The sequence below is a fragment of the Neolamprologus brichardi genome, chromosome 4, assembly GCF_056152115.1.
Source record: "Neolamprologus brichardi isolate AB-2024 chromosome 4, ASM5615211v1, whole genome shotgun sequence".
Taxonomy (NCBI): Eukaryota; Metazoa; Chordata; class Actinopteri; order Cichliformes; family Cichlidae; genus Neolamprologus; species Neolamprologus brichardi.
In genome coordinates, this window is record NC_142107.1 from 26,239,504 (window position 1) to 26,258,271 (window position 18,768).

Below are 18,768 nucleotides of genomic sequence, written 5' to 3' on the forward strand. Positions count from 1 at the left end.
CACCTTTGCACACCTGTGGACCTGCCGGGCAGGGCAGGGACTCCACAGCCAGAGAAACCCCGATCAAAGAACAGACATAGCCATCGCCAGAAAAACAAAGAGCGGGGGAGGTTTCTAGGTTTCACCTGGACACCACCGGCCCTCGCTCACCTTTTCCGTCTGTTGGGGGTGGGAATCCCGAAGGTTGTGCACTCAGATAAGGAGGAAGAAGTTTTTTGGCAGCTGTCCCAGCCGCTCCCGACTGAAATGTTTAACAGTGAATCCCGATCATAACCACCAAACAAATCAGCTGACTGCGAGCGGTCCCAGGTCTGAGGCTTCCATCTCCTGCTGATAGAGACACGCTGGTCGTGTCCAAATTCATGGGCTGCATCCTCCTGAGGACCTCAGAAGGTCGGGTAATTGGAGGGTCTAGCCTTCTGATTAGCGTCACCGCTGTCTCGGTGGAGTTTAATAAACTCGTCCGTCTGCTCCTTGCTGTCTAAAATATAACAGGACACTGGAGGAAACTCTCGACCGTCTCACACTTCGGTTTAATCAGTTTTCTGTTTGACGTTTAGTCAGCTGCGTGAAAACCAAGGAGGAACCCACCTGGGGGATTAATAAAGTTTTATTTTATCTAATCTAATAACTTTAATCTCAGCCAAACCGATTTACTCGCGAACAAACAAAACACTGAAAACAGCCCAACAATAACATTTTTAGGTTGTCTAAGTGACTTATATATCACGTTTAACCTGAGTAGCGAAAGACCGCGGTGATCTGAAAATGATGTGCCGGGAGTTGTGCCGTTCTCGGCCGCTTCAGTGACCCTCGAGCTCCCGGCGAGCTGTCGAGCTGGTGGGTAACAGACGTCTCCGAAAACGTCAAAGCACTTTTGCAAATATGCGATATCTTGATAAACCGAGCAGATATTTGATGTTTACACAGCTGCATTCTGCCTGAAAATATGTTAAAAGTTTATTTTGTGACCCAGAAAGAATAATAAGAGTAATTTTAAAACTAAGCAGCTGCCGCCATTGTTGGAAACTGGAGTTTGGCTGGGCCGCGCTATGAATTCTGGGATATGGTGGGCCACGAAGGACACACCCGACCCATCCTTCAAATTCGGGGAAAAGGAGGACGCATTTGTCGGCTGCATTCGGAGGAGTCTACGAATTTGGACAGCCTTCGGCGCGTCGCTGTGACGTAATCGGTCTACAAATGCGGCCTCAGGAGGAAGCAGCCCATGAATTTGGACACGACCACTGATGGTCACCTGCTGTAGCTCAGTATCCGTCCAACAGAGGGCAGCAGAGGCACTTTGCCAGCCTTCATTTGGTGTTGAAGCAGCAGGACAGAAACCATCTGCTCTTCTGATCAATAATCAATCACACACTGTGTGTGTGTGTGTGTACTCATGAAGGCCCTTCCTGCCACAGATGCCGTCTGACTGGTTGTCTCAATGATTTTGTTTATTTGCGCATTAAATAGAAAAAACACAAATTAACAGTAAACATAAAGATGAAAGCCTCTAATAATAATAACAACAACAACAACAACAACAACAATAATAATAATAATAATAATAATAATAGTAATAGTAATAATAACAACAACAACAACAACAACAACAATAATAATAATAATAATAATAATAATAATAAAAGCAAGACCTGGAAAAGGAGTCCAGAATGACAGAGAGGAGATCTGTTTAGGGTAAAAACGGGATCTTTGTTAGTTCCATATCTTAGATGACGAGTCTTAACATTGATTTTGGCTTTAGCCATGAGCTAAACTGTTGCAGTGAGACGATCCTCGATTTGTAAACAGAGGAGGTGTGACGCGATGGGAGCTGGGAGATTCATACATCAGTATTACTCAATAATATTCCTTTTTTGAAACACACGCTGAGGCAATGTTTAATGAATGTGTCAGAAACCATCAAAGAAAGAAGCCTGAAGCTTTCACTGGTTGTTCTCACCCTCATCATTGTCATTTGGGACACACACATCCAAATATGTCCTAAATCTGAGCAGTGACAATATCTACGTGGTAACAGTGACGGACCAAAGCACTCTGGAGCTTTTAACTCTCACACTTGTTCGAGTAAACGCGACAAAAACACAAATGTAACTCAACAGAAATGTGGAGCTGTAATTATTCCTGACAGAATCATTTTGTTAATATGAGCACATCTTTGTATTTCCATCACCTGAGTCAGTCTGCCTTAAGCTGTCAAACTTTTATGGACCATAAAACATTTCAGCCAATCACAGATGGTGGAGCAGATTAGAAGGAATGAGCCAATAACGTCCATGAACACTGACACAATCATCTATATTTTTGAGTTGGTCTCCTGTTAACGTCGCCGTGCTGTGAGAGAGTTTTGGACCTTCGTCATCGCAGCTTCAGTCACGTGGCTGTCAGCTGCTGACGAGCTGCAGCTCAGCTGAATCCAGCTCGTACGTCTTAGCAGGTGGAAGTCTGAGGTCAACATATCTTTCCTGTCATGCTGCTCTGCATTCTGCTACCTGGGACGCATGCACAGGTGACACGCATGCAATCTGCATGGATGTGTTCATGAAATAGGCGTGGCCTCCACATGGAGCTGAAGAGCTCACACCTGTGGTCCATCGCCTCATCCCTCACCTCCTCCTGCCTCCTTCATCACACGTGTGAACGTCCTGCTGGCCGAGCCCGCTGTAAGCAGTGCCGACAGCGAGAAGACGAGGAGGAAGAGGCACGTCAGAGTAATGGGACGGATTCATGAAGCTAACATTAATCTGACAGAGAGACTCGACAGGCACACACAGACACAGACACAGACACAGACACAGACACAGACACACAGACACACACACACACACACAGATACACACACACACACTTATCACTGCAGAACCAGCACAACCCGACTGTGTCTGTGTGTGTATTGTATCCTTATTAAAGCTTATTAAATCAGCCCACATCCTCTCAAAGCACACACACACAGACACACACACACACACACACAGACACACACACACACAGGAGGGTGGGTGATGCCTCAGTGTGCTTTGGATCAGTTTACCCAGAATGCACTGGAACATGAGTGTGGTTTTAAGGGGGGGGGGGGGGCAGTACGGGGAGGGAAACCCCAACAATCCACTGAGCAGCACTTGGTGGCAGCAGGAAAAGGCCTCCAGCAGATCCAGGATCAGGGAGGAGCAGCCCTCTGCACAGGTCAGCTGGAGGTCAACCTTACCTGAGCTCAGGTGTGGTGGCTCAGCAGGTGTTTCACGTGTCCCTGGTCGGCCAGCTGAACAGTGAAGTTTTGTTTCCCGAGACGATCCAAACACATCGCCTGCTGTCCCAGCAGTGCTCCGTTAACTCATCAGCAGTGACTCACCGGCTCAGTCTATTTACTGTGCGCCGGCTGGGTTTATTTCCTAACTCTGACAGGTATTTCTTTAGTGACTCAGCTCTGTCTGAGCCTCCGGCTGTGTTTTTTTGCTGCATAGAGAGCCACAGCAGACTCACGGAGACAACAGGTGAGCCTCACGGTTACAGCAGGCCCTGCTGACAGGATGTTCAGCTAAAAGTGCGGCAGCGACCTCTTTCAGCTGTAATGACTTCTGACAACCGATCTGCTCGTTAGCTCGAGGCTAATCTCTGAGCTGACTGAGCTGCTCGTTAAGATTAATAAACAGTGAGGGTGGGAGTTATTTTCTGCAGGTGAGCAGAATCAGAGGTGACACTTGAGTAGAAAAAGAGCAGAACTCACCAGCAGCAGGAAGAAGAATCAGAGGACCTACAAAATAAAACCTTAACATCACAGCAGCTCTGCAGCCCATGCAGATTTAGAAGCAACATGAGCTGCTGATTGGTCAGTTCTCCAGCTTCCTTCTGTAGACATTGGAGCAGGGCGATATGACCAAAAATATTTATCACGATATGCATTTGAAAATTTGTAATAACGATATAACTGACGATATAACTGACACGAGACAAAATACTTTACAACTCCTCAACTTTATTAGTGCAAAAAAATCAATGTATTTTCACTTAAACAAGCAGCTGTTTTTTATCTGCATTAAAGTTATATAAAAATGTAACACTGCAAATGCAAATTCCTCGCTGACAGTTTAACCAAAAGCCATTTCCAGTGGAAACTGGCCGACATATCCTCAGCATAACCATGTATAATATCCACAACACTTAAAAAGGCAACCTCAACATTGAAGTTTACCAGAAGCCCACACACATGGACCAGTACCTCCTCTTTGACTCCCATCACCCTCTGGAACACAAACTTGGAGTAATCAGGACCCTACACCACCGGGCAGAACATGTTCCCTCTAAGCCTGAAGGGAAAAAGAAGGAACACACACATGTAAAGGAAGCACTCAAAACGTGCGGCTATCCTAAATGGGCGTTCTTAAAGTCAGCAAAGAGGCACAGAAAAGAAGATCAGACACCAGCGAGGGAGGATAAGAAGGACAGACGCAACAACATTGTCATCCCCTATGTAGCCGGTGTATCAGAGAAACTCAGGAGGGTTTTCTCCACGCATGACATCCCGGTGTACTTCAGACCCAGCAACACACTCAGACAAAAACTGGTTCACCCGAAAGACAAAACGCCAAAACACAGACTTAACAATGTGGTGTTTGCTGTACAGCAGCGAGGAATGCCCAGACCTCTACATCGGAGAGACCAAACAGCCACTTCACAAGCACATGGCACAACACAGAAGAGCCACCTCCACAGGACAAGACTCAGCCGTCCATCTGCATCTAAAGGTCAAAGGTCACTCTTTTGAGGATGCCAATGTTCACATTTTGGACAGAGAGGACAGATGGTTTGAAAGAGGAGTGAAAGAAGCATCTATGTCCACTGTGAGCGACCATCTTTGAACAGAGGCGGTGGTTTACGACACCAACTCTCTGCCATCTATAATCCAGTTTTGAGATCCCTCCCCAGACGCCTTAACGCCCACTCACATCCTGGGCCATCTGACCTCAGGAAATCACATGATAAGGTGGGGCCAGGTTTCACAATGAGCTCATTTAAAATGTGTCGCTTTATTATTTATTATCTGAATCTTACAACAAACGTTTTCATCTGATGTAAAATGTATAGAAAATTATTATTGTACATAGTAATTTTTTTTAGGGTCCCATCATAATTTCTTCAGAAGTAACTAAGTACTGTGTATGATGCCAGTATTTCCCACATTTTCTAGATACTGCACCAGTACTGTGTGTAAAATGCCATCAAAAAGTCAGTTAAGTTTTATTCTTTCTCACCTGTCTTTCTGTCTCCTTTCACTTTTTAAAGGTTGCCATGTTAGAAAAAATATTTTGCCCTGCCGTGCTGTTTATTGATGTGGCAAATGAATGGTTTATGAAAATATATCTAAATCTGTCATCAGTAATGATCATGTCTCACCTCTAGTTTTCTCTGTCTTAATTTCAGGTTTTCACTATGTGTTGTGTTCAGGAGGTTAACTCGACCAACAGTCTACTTTCAGGTACTGTTTAGAATACCAGAACAGGGAGGATGGTGCAGGTTTAAGTTTATTAGATTGATACATATATACCAACAAGACCGTGTACATCAGTGTGACAACAGCGTTTGTTTTCCTTCAAAGGCTTTGTGGTTTTTCCTATAATACCTGGTGGGCCGGTCTCTGGTCAAAATGCCGATTTTTTGTCCCAGTCCAGCCGTGATCGGCACTCGGCCGCCAGCTGACCACGATCAGCTCAGAGAGAAGCGATCGATCAATAATCCATCACAATGAAAAGGTTTTCATCCGGTTTCAGTTGTTTTCTATATCACACACACACATGACAAAACACAAACACTGGCGGTTCTTCTCATTGATTAATCGATTTTTGATCTCTATGTTTGATGGTTTCTTAACCCCCCCTCCCCCCTCCCCATCTCTCCCTCTCGCACTATCCTCTGATTGGCTGCAGCTCTACAGCAGCCTCCTCACTGCCAGCACGCGCTCCTCAGTCGGTCAGTGTGGATAAGAGCAGCTCGGGACAGAGCCGTGCTAACCCGGACTCTCGGCCCGGCTCGGCTCGGACTGACATGTTCTGGGATCTAAACCGGACCGGAGCGCGCGGGACACCAATGTGAGCTGCAGGAAGGCGCATGCCAGAGCGCGCGCGTCCGAGTGGATGAATGAGTGACGGAGATGGACCGGAAACTACTGAGTCAGGTAGGGGGCCGTGTGCGTGTGCACAGTTCCGTGCTGCGCGTGCACCCTCTCAACTTTAAAGTGTGTGCCAAAGTCAGCGACTCTTATTGTGAAAGAACGGCCATAATTCAGAGGGGTTTCAAAATAAAGGTTTCCCCCATTAACGATGTTTTTTTAAATTAATTGTGGCTTTTATTTTGAAATTCTGACTCTGTAATTTAGTAGCAGGATATCTTTGGAGCATGCTCAGTGTTAATTCACTGCCTGCAGGAGGTGAGCTGATCCTCCTCACAGCTGTCCAGCTGGAAACATCTGGAGAGTTGGGTGACGTCAGATTTACTGATGTCTTTTTGTTTTCATCAAGTTTGAAGTTTTTTTTCCTAAACTCAGAACAAAGTTTATTGAAAGGAGGAATAATCTTTGTCGTATCTCACACTTGTGTGATGCAAAGGTCAGAGGTCAGAAATAGGTTAAGTCTATGCACCTCCCAAACCCAGCAGCACACATGCGTTTCTGTCTGAGAAACACTGTGACGCTGCTGCAGGAAGTGATGTCAATGATCTGACATCAAGCTGAAGCTTCTGTGAAACACTGGAACGTGCAGCTCTACTCAAACTTTGGATGAAAACCAAACAGCAGTTCAGGTTCCTGATGGGCGGGAACCAGCGGCGTCTGAAAGCGGATCAAACCGCGGCCCAGAGATGAGCCTCAGCGTCACGTCCTCACAGACCGAGTCAGATATTAGGAGTACACTGGTTGTTGCTTTAGTCAGTCTCATCTTTAATGATGTTGTTTTTGCTCCGCCCACTTCCTCGCTGATTTTCCTTCATATTTAAGAATCGACTTAAACATTTCCAACGATCAGGAGCTTTATTTATGTTTACAATTTAATAAAACTACAATAATTCAGACAGAGCCAGAACAGTATGCATTTAAATAAAGAACACACAACCACACACACACAACTCAGAGTTGTAAGGACTCTGTGTATAGATGGAGGTGTGGCTTCTCTTCAGTGTACAGCCAGCTGTTTTTGTGTGTGTGTCACAGTGTGTGTGAGAGAGAGAGTGTGTGTGTGTGTGTCACAGTGTGTGTGTGTGTGTCACAGTGTGAGTGTGTGTGTGTGAGTGTGTGTGTGTGTGTGTGAGAGAGAGAGAGAGAGTGTGTGTATGTGAGTGTGTGTGACACACATTCACATACACACACTCTCTCTCTCTCTCTCACACACACACACACACACACACTGTGACACACACACACACTCACACTGTGACACACAGTGTGAGTGTGTGTGTGTGTGTGTCACAGTGTGTGTGTTCAAAGCAGCAGTAATGACAGTGAAGAGAGAGAGGATGTAGTGAGGGGGCGAGCATCATGCATCACCCCGTCTCCATCTGTGTGCTCCGTCCATCATGCTCCACGCTGAAGGCGGAGGTCAAAGGTCAGATATCAGGTGACAACATGAAAAGTATAGGAAGTAGTTCCAGGCCACAAAGCTGATTTATTGTCAACCACCGGCGAATGAAGGGTTAAACTTCCCACAGCTGCACTGTGATTGGTCGGCAGCCTGCTCCTTCACAATAAAAGCCTCCTGCTGTGTGTCCATAGTGAAATTTGAAGCTGTGACAGGAGGAGGTGGGCTGGAGGTGATAATCATCACTCCTCCACAGGGACATGAAGGAGGAGAGCGCGATTAAAGGAGCAGTCTGCTGCTTAATGATGATGAAGGACGCTGAAGCTCTAAGTGGTTAAAGCTCCGTGTGTGTGTGAACCGTTATCATCACAAAGTCATCATCGGGCCCTCAGCTCAGCTCAGACGGCCGATACTCAGGCATAGCAGGGAGGAAAACCAGCAGTGACACACAGCAGGACGTTCCAGGGAAAATGTTGTGAGCCCAGATATGAGGCCGTCCTGTGTAAGAGCTCGGCTCTGTGTGACATTCAGATTCGAAGATGCTGAACTCTGAAACAAACAGATCAGCTCACAGCTGGCTACAGTGGCGGTCAGACGAGGAGGTCAGGTCTTTGAGCCTAGTGGCTGGCGCCATGCTGTGGGTGCATGTCAGCCTGACATGCTTGCTGGGTTTTTCACATTTGTCAGCATTTCCAAGTCAGCCATGGAGGAGGTTCAAGTACTGGCAGAGCAAACTGAGACGGCAAGGTGCATGCTGGGAGTCGTGTGACGCAGAGCGAGAGACCAGTGTCATTGTGCATTATTGTGCATTACTGTGGTCTGTTAGTGTGTGCTGGTGTGGTCCAGGTTACTTTATTTACACCTGCAGGTAAATTTGTTTTACAGAGAAATGATGGCGTTTGTCATCACAAAACACACCTATGTGAACCTGACACACACACGTTTGGTCATCAGACACGATGAGTCTAATACAACAGTTCTTATTAAGTTGAGTGAGAGGAACCAAGCTGTTTCTATAACGCCTCATCCTGCATCCCGCAGAGGATGGAGCCATTATTAAGAAGTGATAAAGCCATCCTCTGTACCTGAATCTATATTTCTTAAGGCTGAAGGAAGTGAGTTCCAGAGCCGAGGAGCTGGGCGACTGAAAGCTCTTTGCCCCATAGTGGTAAGGCGAGCAGAAGGAACAACAAGATGAGTGGCGGATGAAGATCTGAGAGAGCGGGAAACTGTGGTGATATGAAGCAGATCACAGAGATAAGGAGGGGAAAGGTTATGGATGGACTTAAATGTGAGAACTAAGATTTTAAAGTTTATCCTAGTTTCTATGGGCAACCAGTGAATCTGTTGAAGAATTTGGGAGATATGGTCTCTTAAGAGAGTATGAGTTATGACGGAATTTTGAAGAAGTTGAAGTTTATGGAGGGACTTATTGGGGAGATCAAATAAGAGTTGGAATAATCGGACAAGGATGGCAGCAACATGGGAGTAAGGAAAGGACGGAGTCGGTTAATGTTACGTAAGTGAAAGTATTCATACCGGGCTATGTAAATAATGTGAGGCTGAAATGAGAGCGTACTGTCAAGTATGACACCCAAATTCTTTACCTGCGGGAAAGGAAGGATGGGGGGATTTTCTATATTAATCGAGAAACTGTGAGATTTGGTCAAGGTAGAGGCCGTGCCAACGAGTAGGACTTCTATTTTACTACTGTTAAGTTTAAGAAAATTGGAGGAGAACCAAGATCTCCATAAGACAGTTCAAGAGGGAGGTAGGTGGGAGGGATGAATTAGGTTTGGAGGAAATGTAGAGCTGGGTATCATCGGCATAACAATGAGAATTGACATTATATTTTCGGAATATATGACCAAGTGTGTTAGTGTGGTGTGTTGGTGTGTTGATGTGCTAGTATGATAGTGTGTTGGTGTATTAGTTTGTTAGTGTGTTGGTGTGTTGGTGTGTTAGTATGATAGTGTGTTGGTGAGTTAGTGTGTTGGTCTGTTAGTGTGTTGGTGTGTTGTTGTGTTGTTGTGTTAGTGTGTGGGTGTGGCGTGTGGGTGTGGCGTGTTGGTGTATTAGTTTGTTAGTGTGTTGGTGTGTTGGTGTGTTAGTATGATAGTGTGTTGGTGAGTTAGTGTGTTGGTCTGTTAGTGTGTTGGTGTGTTGTTGTGTTGTTGTGTTAGTGTGTGGGTGTGGCGTGTGGGTGTGGCGTGTTGGTGTATTAGTTTGTTAGTGTGTTGGTGTGTTGGTGTGTTGATGTGCTAGTATGATAGTGTGTTGGTGAGTTAGTGTGTTGGTCTGTTAGTGTGTTGGTGTGTTGTTGTGTTGTTGTGTTAGTGTGTGGGTGTGGCGTGTGGGTGTGGCGTGTTGGTGTATTAGTTTGTTAGTGTGTTGGTGTGTTGGTGTGTTAGTATGTTGGTGCGGTGTGTTAGTGTGTTGGTGTGTTGGTGTGTTGGTGTGGTGTGTTGGTGCGGTGTGTTAGTGTGTTGTGTTAGTGTGTTGGTGTGTTAGTGTGTTGGTGTGTTGGTGTGTTGGTGTGTTGGTGTGTTAGTGTGTTGGTGTGTTAGTGTGTTAGTGTGTTAGTGTGTTAGTGTGTTGCTGTGTTAGTGTGTTGGTGTGTTGGTGTGGTGTGTTGGTGCGGTGTGTTGGTGTGTTAGTGTGTTGGTGTGTTGGTGTGTTGGTGTGTTAGTGTGTTGGTGTGTTAGTGTGTTAGTGTGTTGCTGTGTTAGTGTGTTGGTGTGTTGGTATGTTGGTGCGGTGTGTTAGTGTGTTGGTGTGTTGGTGTGTTGGTGTGGTGTGTTGGTGCGGTGTGTTAGTGTGTTGTGTTAGTGTGTTGGTGTGTTAGTGTGTTGGTGTGTTGGTGTGTTGGTGTGTTAGTGTGTTGGTGTGTTAGTGTGTTAGTGTGTTAGTGTGTTGCTGTGTTAGTGTGTTGGTGTGGTGTGTTGGTGCGGTGTGTTAGTGTGTTGGTGTGTTAGTGTGTTGGTGTGTTGGTGTGTTAGTGTGTTGGTGTGTTAGTGTGTTAGTGTGTTGCTGTGTTAGTGTGTTGGTGTGTTGGTGTGTTGGTGTGTTAGTGTGTTGGTGTGTTGCTGTGTTACTGTGTTGCTGTGTTAGTGTGTTGGTGTGGTGTGTTGGTGTGGTGTGTTAGTGTGTTGGTGTGTTGGTGTGTTGGTGTGTTGGTGCGGTGTGTTAGTGTGTTGGTGTGTTAGTGTGTTAGTGTGTTGCTGTGTTAGTGTGTTGGTGTGTTGGTGTGTTGGTGTGTTGGTGTGTTAGTGTGTTGGTGTGTTGCTGTGTTAGTGTGTTGCTGTGTTAGTGTGTTGGTGTGGTGTGTTGGTGTGGTGTGTTAGTGTGTTAGTGTGTTGGTGTGTTGGTGTGTTGGTGCGGTGTGTTAGTGTGTTGGTGTGTTAGTGTGTTGGTGTGTTGGTGTGTTAGTGTGTTGGTGTGTTAGTGTGTTAGTGTGTTGCTGTGTTAGTGTGTTGGTGTGTTGGTGTGTTGGTGTGTTAGTGTGTTGGTGTGTTGCTGTGTTAGTGTGTTGCTGTGTTAGTGTGTTGGTGTGGTGTGTTGGTGTGGTGTGTTAGTGTGTTGGTGCAGTGTGTTAGTGTGTTGCTGTGTTAGTGTGTTGGTGTGGTGTGTTGGTGCGGTGTGTTAGTGTGTTGGTGTGTTAGTGTGTTGGTGTGTTGGTGTGTTGGTGTGTTAGTGTGGTGGTGTATTAGTTTGTTAGTGTGGTGGTGTATTAGTTTGTTGGTGTGTTGGTGTGTTGGTGTGTTAGTGTGTTGGTGTGGTGTGTTGGTGTGGTGTGTTAGTGTGTTGGTGCAGTGTGTTAGTGTGTTGGTGTGTTAGTGTGTTGGTGTGGTGTGTTGGTGCGGTGTGTTAGTGTGTTGGTGTGTTAGTGTGTTGGTGTGTTGGTGTGTTAGTGTGGTGGTGTATTAGTTTGTTAGTGTGGTGGTGTATTAGTTTGTTAGTGTGTTGGTGCGGTGTGTTATTATGTTAGTGTGTTGGTGCGGTGTGTTAATGTGTTAGTGTGGTGGTGTATTAGTTTGTTAGTGTGTTGGTGTGTTGGTGTGTTAGTGTGTTGGTGCGGTATGTTATTATCTTAGTGTGTTAGTGTGGTGGTGTATTAGTTTGTTAGTGTGTTGGTGTGTTAGTGTGTTGGTGCGGTATGTTATTATGTTAGTGTGTTGGTGTGTTGGTGTGTTGGTGCGGTGTGTTAGTGTGTTGGTGTGTTAGTGTGTTGGTGCGGTGTGTTGGTGTGTTAGTGTGTTGGTGCAGTGTGTTAGTGTGTTGGTGCGGTGTGTTAGTGTGTTGGTGCGGTGTGTTGGTGTGGTGTGTTGGTGTGTTAGTGTGTTGGTGCGGTGTGTTGCTGTGTTAGTGTGTGGGTGTGGCGTGTTGGTGTATTAGTTTGTTAGTGTGTTGCTGTGTTAGTGTGTTGGTGTGGTGTGTTGGTGTGGTGTGTTAGTGTGTTGGTGTGGTGTGTTGGTGTGGTGTGTTAGTGTGTTGGTGCAGTGTGTTAGTGTGTTGCTGTGTTAGTGTGTTGGTGTGTTGGTGTGTTGGTGTGTTAGTGTGGTGGTGTATTAGTTTGTTAGTGTGGTGGTGTATTAGTTTGTTGGTGTGTTGGTGTGTTGGTGTGTTAGTGTGTTGGTGTGGTGTGTTGGTGTGGTGTGTTAGTGTGTTGGTGCAGTGTGTTAGTGTGTTGGTGTGTTAGTGTGTTGGTGTGGTGTGTTGGTGCGGTGTGTTAGTGTGTTGGTGTGTTAGTGTGTTGGTGTGTTGGTGTGTTAGTGTGGTGGTGTATTAGTTTGTTAGTGTGGTGGTGTATTAGTTTGTTAGTGTGTTGGTGCGGTGTGTTATTATGTTAGTGTGTTGGTGCGGTGTGTTAATGTGTTAGTGTGGTGGTGTATTAGTTTGTTAGTGTGTTGGTGTGTTGGTGTGTTAGTGTGTTGGTGCGGTATGTTATTATCTTAGTGTGTTAGTGTGGTGGTGTATTAGTTTGTTAGTGTGTTGGTGTGTTAGTGTGTTGGTGCGGTATGTTATTATGTTAGTGTGTTGGTGTGTTGGTGTGTTGGTGCGGTGTGTTAGTGTGTTGGTGTGTTAGTGTGTTGGTGCGGTGTGTTGGTGTGTTAGTGTGTTGGTGCAGTGTGTTAGTGTGTTGGTGCGGTGTGTTAGTGTGTTGGTGTGTTAGTGTGTTGGTGTGTTGGTGTGTTAGTGTGGTGGTGTATTAGTTTGTTAGTGTGGTGGTGTATTAGTTTGTTAGTGTGTTGGTGCGGTGTGGTATTATGTTAGTGTGTTGGTGTGTTGGTGTGTTGGTGTGTTAGTGTGTTGGTGTGTTAGTGTGTTGGTGTGTTAGTGTGTTGGTGCGGTATGTTATTATGTTAGTGTGTTGGTGTGTTGGTGTGTTGGTGCGGTATGTTTTTATGTTAGTGTGTTAGTGTGGTGGTGTATTAGTTTGTTAGTGTGTTGGTGTGTTAGTGTGTTGGTGTTTTAGTGTGTTGGTGTGGTATGTTATTATGTTAGTGTGTTGGTGTGTAGGTGTGTTAGTGTGTTGGCGTGTTGGTGTGGTGTGTTATTATGTTAGTGTGTTGGTGTGTTGGTGTGTAGGTGTGTTAGTGTGTTGGTGTGTTGGTGTGTTGGTGCGGTGTGTTAGTGTGTTGGTGTGTAGGTGTGTTAGTGTGGTGGTGTATTAGTTTGTTAGTGTGTTAGTGTATTGTGTGTAGGTGTGTTAGTGTGTTAGTGTGTTAGTGTGTTGGTGTGTTGGTGTGTTAGTGTGGTGGTGTATTAGTTTGTTAGTGTGGTGGTGTATTAGTTTGTTAGTGTGTTGGTGCGGTGTGGTATTATGTTAGTGTGTTGTTGTGTTGGTGTGTTAGTGTGTTGGTGTGTTAGTGTGTTGGTGTGTTAGTGTGTTGGTGCGGTATGTTATTATGTTAGTGTGTTGGTGTGTTGGTGTGTTGGTGCGGTATGTTTTTATGTTAGTGTGTTAGTGTGGTGGTGTATTAGTTTGTTAGTGTGTTGGTGTGTTAGTGTGTTGGTGTTTTAGTGTGTTGGTGTGGTATGTTATTATGTTAGTGTGTTGGTGTGTAGGTGTGTTAGTGTGTTGGCGTGTTGGTGTGGTGTGTTATTATGTTAGTGTGTTGGTGTGTTGGTGTGTAGGTGTGTTAGTGTGTTGGTGTGTTGGTGTGTTGGTGCGGTGTGTTAGTGTGTTGGTGTGTAGGTGTGTTAGTGTGGTGGTGTATTAGTTTGTTAGTGTGTTAGTGTATTGTGTGTAGGTGTGTTAGTGTGTTAGTGTGGTAGTGCGGTGTGTTGGTGTGTTAGTGTGTTGGTGCGGTGTGTTGGTGTGTTAGTGTGTTGGTGCGTTGTGTTAGTGTGTTAGTGTGTTGGTGCAGTGTGTTAGTGTGTTGGTGTGTTAGTGTGTTGGTGCGGTGTGTTGGTGTGTTAGTGTGTTGGTGCGGTGTGTTGGTGTGTTAGTGTGTTGGTGCGTTGTGTTAGTGTGTTGGTGTGGTGTGTTGGTGTATTAGTGTGTTGGTGCGGTGTGTTAGTGTGTTAGTGTGTTGGTGCAGTGTGTTAGTGTGTTGGTGTGTTAGTGTGTTGGTGCGGTGTGTTGGTGTGTTAGTGTGTTGGTGCGGTGTGTTGGTGTGTTAGTGTGTTGGTGCGTTGTGTTAGTGTGTTGGTGTGGTGTGTTGGTGTATTAGTGTGTTGGTGTGTTGGTGTGGTGTGTTATTATGTTAGTGTGTTGGTGTGTTGGTGTGTAGGTGTGTTAGTGTGTTGGTGTGTTGGTGTAGTGTGTTATTATGTTAGTGTGTTAGTGTGTTAGTGTGTTGGTGTGTTAGTGTGTTGGTGCGGTGTGTTATTATGTTAGTGTGTTGGTGTGTTGGTGTGTTGGTGCGGTGTGTTAGTGTGTTGGTGTGTTGGTGCGGTGTGTTAGTGTGTTGGTGTGTAGGTGTGTTAGTGTGGTGGTGTGTTGGTGTGTTGGTGCGGTGTGTTAGTGTGTTGGTGTGTAGGTGTGTTAGTGTGGTGGTGTATTAGTTTGTTAGTGTGTTAGTGTATTGTGTGTAGGTGTGTTAGTGTGTTAGTGTGTTGGTGTGTTAGTGTGTTAGTGCGTTGTGTTAGTGTGTTGGTGTGGTGTGTTGGTGTATTAGTGTGTTGGTGCGGTGTGTTAGTGTGTTGGTGTGGTGTGTTGGTGTATTAGTGTGTTGGTGCGGTGTGTTAGTGTGTTAGTGTGTTGGTGCAGTGTGTTAGTGTGTTGGTGTGTTAGTGTGTTGGTGCGGTGTGTTGGTGTGTTAGTGTGTTGGTGCGGTGTGTTGGTGTGTTTGTGTGTTGGTGCGTTGTGTTAGTGTGTTGGTGTGGTGTGTTGGTGTATTAGTGTGTTGGTGCGGTGTGTTAGTGTGTTAGTGTTTTGGTGCAGTGTGTTAGTGTGTTGGTGTGTTAGTGTGTTGGTGCGGTGTGTTGGTGTGTTAGTGTGTTGGTGCGTTGTGTTAGTGTGTTGGTGTGGTGTGTTGGTGTGTTAGTGTGTTGGTGCGGTGTGTTGGTGTATTGGTGTGTTAGTGTGTTAGTGTGTTTGTGTGTTGGTGCGGTGTGTTAGTGTGTTGGTGTGTTAGTATGTTGGTGCGGTGTGTTGGTAAGTTAGTGTGTCTGTGTGTTAGTGTGTTGTGTTGGTGTGCTGGTGCGGTGTGTTGGTGTGTTAGTGTGTTAGTGTGTCTGTGTGTTAGTGTGTTGTGTTGGTGTGTTAGTGTGTTGTGTTGGTGTGTTAGTGTGTTGGTGTGTTAGTGTGTTAGTGTGCAGCCCTCTTCTGGCGTCGGGATTCCAAACCAGTTTAGACCATTTAAACTGGTTCTAGCGGCGTGGCTCAGTTTCTTCAAAATAAAAGTCTTTCAGGTTAATAGCAGTGTGCGGTGCTGTGTGCGTGGTAGCCTTGGATTGTTCAGCCTCTGCTTAGTTGAGGCTCAGACCCGCAGCAGGAAGTGCTTCCGCTGGCTTTTGTTTAAAGGTTGTGCTGTTGTGTGAGTGGGTGGCAGCTTTCCTTTGTGTTTGCCGAGCTCATTACAATCCTCTGATTCTTTTTATGCAGCTCAGTCACAAGGCTCCGTGTCCTCCACACATAATTCATGTCAGAGTGCAGAGAGCGGAATCAAGACTCCAATCAAAGGAGTTTGATCAGACTCACACTCGGCAGAGGAAGCTCGTTACAGACTCATTATTGTCCTGAATGAGTCTCATTTACAGCGGCTTCATTTTCTCTGAAAACTCTGACATGCTCTGACATCTGTTTGATTTGAATCTGTTTTTGTGGCTCATCATTGATCAGTGAGGAGCTGCTATGTTGCCTTCACTGCCCTCTGTTCCTCTGAGCCGCCACAGTTTCAAGTCTCTCAGCTGTTGGCCAGTCTGCTGCTGTCTGTTGTGGACAGACAGAGCTTTGATGTATTTCAGGTTTCAGGTTTTACAGTAAATTCTGTAAAATTAGAAATATCCTCAGAGTGACGCTGAAAAACTAGTTCATGCATTTATTACTTCCAGGCTGGACGACTGTAATTCATTATTATCAGGAAGTCCTAAAAACTCCCTGAAAAGCCTTCAGTGAATCCAAAATGCTGCAGCAAGAGTCCTGACAGGGACTAGAAAGAGAGAGCAGATTTCTCCTGTATTGGCTTCCCTTCATTGGCTTCCTGTTAAATCCAGAATGGAACTTAAAATTTCCTGAAACTCTGAAGTTGTGCCAGTCATAGGGAAGAGCACCAATCCTGCTCCACATCCAGAGGAGCTGGCTGAGGTGGTTCAGGATCCTGAGGATCCCCCCATAGTGCAGTCTGATTGTTGGGCTTTCTTTGCTATATCAGGTCCTTACTTTACAATAAAGCTGCATCATTTTGTTCTACTTTCTGTGGTTGGACAGGGGAGGAGCCTCCATCTTTTTGTGAGAGGATGTCGTGATGTCATCACCTGGTTGGATCCCTGCTTCAGTCAGCCTGTTGAGGTTTTCTTGAGCGAGAGCTTCAGACTCAGAGCTGCAGGTCTGATCAGGTTTCTGGTGAATGATGAATTCAAGTGTGCAGGTTAGACAAGACACAGAGGCCCCATACCAAGAGACATATGGACTAGCAGCACCTCTCAACCAATCAGATCGCACACACACAGTGCACCCCTGTGTGTGTGTGTTCCAACTGATCCGATCTGCGGTGTCGCTTGGGCTGGACGAGCCTCCGCAGGCAGAGCTGGCTCAGATAACGAGGATGGTTTCTGCAGCAGCTGCAGGACGCTGACGTAACTCCTCCCACTGAGCTGCTGAACGCGCTGCCAAGATCCAAACATTCACGGCAAGAAGACGGAGAGTGTGCTGCACTCAGCTAGCGGTCTAATTTTAGCTCAGAGACACAACAGTAGATCTCTGCGGCCGACACATTTACTGTGTGTGTGCGTGTGTGTGTGTGCATGTTTGTGGGTATACCTGTTTAGATGGCTCTGTTGGGACCTAAACTTGAATGTTACCATTCTTGTGGGGACCAACTGCCTGTCCTCAGAGTTTGCAGACATGTTTGAATCTCAAATGTGGTTTTCGTGTCAGGGTTACAGTTGGGCTGAGGGTTAGGGTAAGCATAGATGTCCTTACTAAGATATCAAAACGAGAATGTGTGTGTGTGAGACACACTGCCAGCTGAATATCAAACTGTGAAGTCACGCTGTGTGAATCATGGCGACATTAGCGAGGAATTAACAGAAGACTCCACATTTTCGCAGACTGAGCAGCTGATTGATGATCAATCACTGAGCTGATTGATCAGTGATCACTGGAGCTGTAGAGGCAGACATGAGCGACAGGCAGGTGAGAGCTGAATATTCAGACTGAACGCCCTCTGAGGAAACACCATCTGATCTCACGCTCAGATATGAAGGAGTCGGCACATGCATCTGTGTCCATTATTACTGCAGTCCAAACAAACCTCAGAGAAGGTCCTGAGACTGAACATGACCCAGCACATAGCTCCGATGAGAGCGCCACCTTGGTATCAATGTAGCAGGTCCACTGATTTAAACAGGCCGCGCCAATCGCAGTGCATTCTGGGTAGTTGCTGTCATGTTATTGTTCATCCAGAACCAAAACAAAGACGGACGCCAACAGGAAATAAGAGGAAAACTCACGTGAATGATCAGCAGTTGATCAGATTCAGAGAGAAACAGCGAGGATGTTCAAGTTCAGCCCGTCTGTGGTGTTCGTGGGCGTGGGCGAGTCACGGCTCTGTGATACACGTTTCTGCATCTCTGACTCTGCAGACAAACACTTTAGTTTCACTAAACTGTGAATCGGAAAAATGAAAGTCATTCATTAAAGCAGGCTTATGTCTCTTATTTTGGTGCAGTCTTCATTACATCACTTCCTGTTCTGGTGCAGTAGCTTGTAATCTCATTGTTCTTGGGTCAGAGGTCACACCCAGGCAGGATCACAGCGTCACAGAGGTCCTTTGATCGTGCCTCTGAGGCGTCTCTTTTGTGACTGGCTGAAAGGCCTTCTCCTCTGAGTTGGTGCGTGTTTGTTTGGACCAGTGTTGGGACTAACGCGTTATTAAGTAACGCGTTACAGTAACTACGTTATTATTGTGATAACGAGCACGGTAACAAGTTATTATGCCAAAACCAGGAACGCGTTACTCGTTACTGGGATTTAGATAGGCTCGTTACTCGTTACTTCATGTGGTGGCTATCGCGGAGCTTCCACAGATTCAGTAACATTAGCAAGTGGTGGAGGCAGCAGGTGGATGAAGGAAAAGGGAGGCAAGAGGAGAGACCCGAAGCGGCCGCTGGTCCGAGAGTGTCAGGAGAACTGAACTTCAGGTAAGAAGTTATAACCTGCAGTCCATCTGGGTCAGATATGAACCAAGTTTAGGTGGAGTTTATTTTTGTTATGCTGACTTTTTCGTACTGCGTGCTAGCTAGCATGACGGAGTTTCTATACAGCTGGGTGGGTGCTATGTTACTGATGTTGAACTTTATTTTGTTCATAAGGTTAATTATTAGAGTTGCCAACAATCCCGTAAAAAACAGAATTGTCTCGTATTCAGAGAAAATATCACGCATTTTGTATTGAGCTGAAAAGGAACAGTTTGTCCCGAACTTCAGCTACAATGAAAAAGACACAAAGCTGGAGTTATTCTGTGTCTTTGCTGCAGCTGCTTCTTCTTCTCTCATTCTCTCACCCTCCCTCTCC

At 45.8% G+C, this 18,768-nt stretch overlaps 1 protein-coding gene across 1 annotated transcript in view; it reads left to right on the forward strand.

Annotated features, from left to right (window-relative positions):
• The first annotated feature begins 6,005 nt into the window (after positions 1-6,005).
• The window catches only part of crhr1 (corticotropin releasing hormone receptor 1), a 29,415-nt gene continuing 16,652 nt past the window's right edge, over positions 6,006-18,768 (forward strand). The window contains exon 1 of the mRNA XM_006805240.2: positions 6,006-6,190. Within this exon, the coding sequence (XP_006805303.1) occupies positions 6,167-6,190 (24 nt within the window). The 5' untranslated portion in view covers positions 6,006-6,166. The remainder of the gene's footprint in view (positions 6,191-18,768) is intronic.